A 1913-nucleotide genomic window follows, 5' to 3' on the forward strand; every position below is an offset into this window, starting at 1 on the left:
TATACACACCTAGGGGCATCAACAAGTTTGCAGGAAAATACAACGAAGAGATAGTAGAATTCCCCAGGCAACTGTGTAAGGCCCTGCACAGGGCCACATGCGCACACATCGGATGTGTACGTAGGAGTCCCTGGAAGGACGCCAACAACAGACACCCCACTGCTAATGAGCATTTGGGCTCAGGCCCCGATACCCTGTCCAAAGCATGGGGTGGTCGGGTGGTCGCTTCCAGGTCAGGTTTGATCGTGCTTTGGGCCACCCACAGGACTGGAACATGTTTCGCGGAAACCGTAATTCGGAGACCTCAACTCTTCTCAGGTCTTCCTTACTCGCTGTCCGGTTTTCTCAAAGCACTACAGCTTAGGTCAGGCCCACGTTCGTCCTCACAGCGGTTATCTTCCTTCTTTCAGACTTTAAAGAGGTCTTGTGCACACATATGCGACTGTGGGGTTCAACTGAACACTTAAGCTGACAGCGAGCAGACCCGCGCATGGAGACCCTGTAGGACAGGGGAGAGCTGCCTTTGTGGGTTCCCGAGGTGAACTCGTCACTGAATACAAAACCTCATCTGCTTCCCGGGGAGCGGCTGATGGATTTTGAACTGCTGACCTGGTGTTTTAGCAGTCCAACGTGTAATCCCTAAGTCACCAGGGCTCCTGACCCTGTGCTTAGTGGAGTCCTTAAATGAAGCTGCTTTCTTGGTTGTAAGGACTCCCATGTGCAGCTTGGGAGATGGCCCGCACTGAGTTCCCAGTTAGGAAGAAAAATTACGTACGGTTGTGGGGGAGTGGGCTCACATGCGCGCACAGGAAATTGAAGGGGAAGATAAGGCAATTCCTCCACCAGCTTTTTGAAGCCCTCTGGTACCACCAGGCATCATGCAGCACAAATGACAGCAACCATCTGGTTCCCAGAAGAGCCTCTTCCAGTAAGTACTTTCCCAGGCAGAGAAGTCAGGAGCCGGAGAGCTCGGTCTGCTCCACACCACGGCCCTCGGGGGTGGGCCCCAGGGTCGGGGGGTGGGAGAGAGGGCACTGACCTTCTCGGCCTTCTGGTGGAAGATGGAGGACATGTCCAGCAGGGTGCTACGCTCGTCCAGGGCGGCCGCGAATGCCTTCCATTCCTGCTCCAGCTGGTTTGCGATCTGCTTGATCTGCTGCGAGGCGTAGTGGCCCGACTCCACCAGGCGGTTCGCTACCGACATGATGCGGTTGATGTTCACGTAGACGTTCTGCGTGGCGGAGGAAGAGGGCCATTAGGTCGGGGAAGGCCAGGCAGGGTGTCAGCTGGTGAGTGATGCTGTCCACCCTGGCCACGGACACTCAGTCCTGGTTTCCAGTCCCCTGTTTGAAACAGGGTGGTCACAAGTCCACCAGCTGGAAGCCGCAGTGCCGAGCGCAGAACAGCACGAGGGGCGGCACGCAGACAGGGTTATTGGCTTCAGACCTGAGAAGGGTCCAGGTGGCCAGTGTCAGGACGGCGTTTGCCCACAAGGAGGGTCGCTGGGCCCAGGGTGCAACATGGCGCAGTGCTGACAGCAGGTGGGGGTTGGGTGCACACAGCTGGGGCGTCTCCTGTTGCACTGCGGCACCTTTCCCTTGTTGTTCCCCTCACGGGCACCCCAAAACCAGAGCTATCTTTGGCTCCTCCCAGGCTTGCCTCTGGGTCTACTCCTCCACCTGTCCCACACCTTGGGGGTCAAGCTCGCACGGCTTCCTACAAGGTGGAGCCACAGCCAGCTCTCCTCACCTTCCCCTACCTCCCCTCCTCCACCAGCTGCCCTGGGACAGCCTGCTCTCCTCACCTCCCTCTACCTCCCCTCCTCCACCAGCTGCCCTGGGACAGCCTGCTCTCCTCACCTCCCTCTACCTCCCCTCCTCCACCAGCTGTGCTCTCCTCACCTCCCCCTACCT

The 1913-nt window shown here is 58.1% G+C and overlaps 1 protein-coding gene across 2 annotated transcripts in view; it reads right to left on the bottom strand.

The window, feature by feature from the left end:
- The window catches only part of LOC101655181 (triple functional domain protein), a 146959-nt gene that overhangs the window by 137559 nt on the left and 7487 nt on the right, over positions 1-1913 (bottom strand). For both annotated transcript variants that reach the window (XM_045285010.1, XM_045285011.1), the window contains exon 4: positions 1040-1231. In XM_045285010.1, the coding sequence (XP_045140945.1) occupies positions 1040-1231 (192 nt within the window). The remainder of the gene's footprint in view (positions 1-1039; positions 1232-1913) is intronic.

This window comes from Echinops telfairi, unplaced genomic scaffold (assembly GCF_000313985.2).
Source record: "Echinops telfairi isolate 266 unplaced genomic scaffold, ASM31398v2 ScPeMD7_7469;HRSCAF=8507_1, whole genome shotgun sequence".
In the NCBI taxonomy this organism is placed as follows: Eukaryota; Metazoa; Chordata; class Mammalia; order Afrosoricida; family Tenrecidae; genus Echinops; species Echinops telfairi.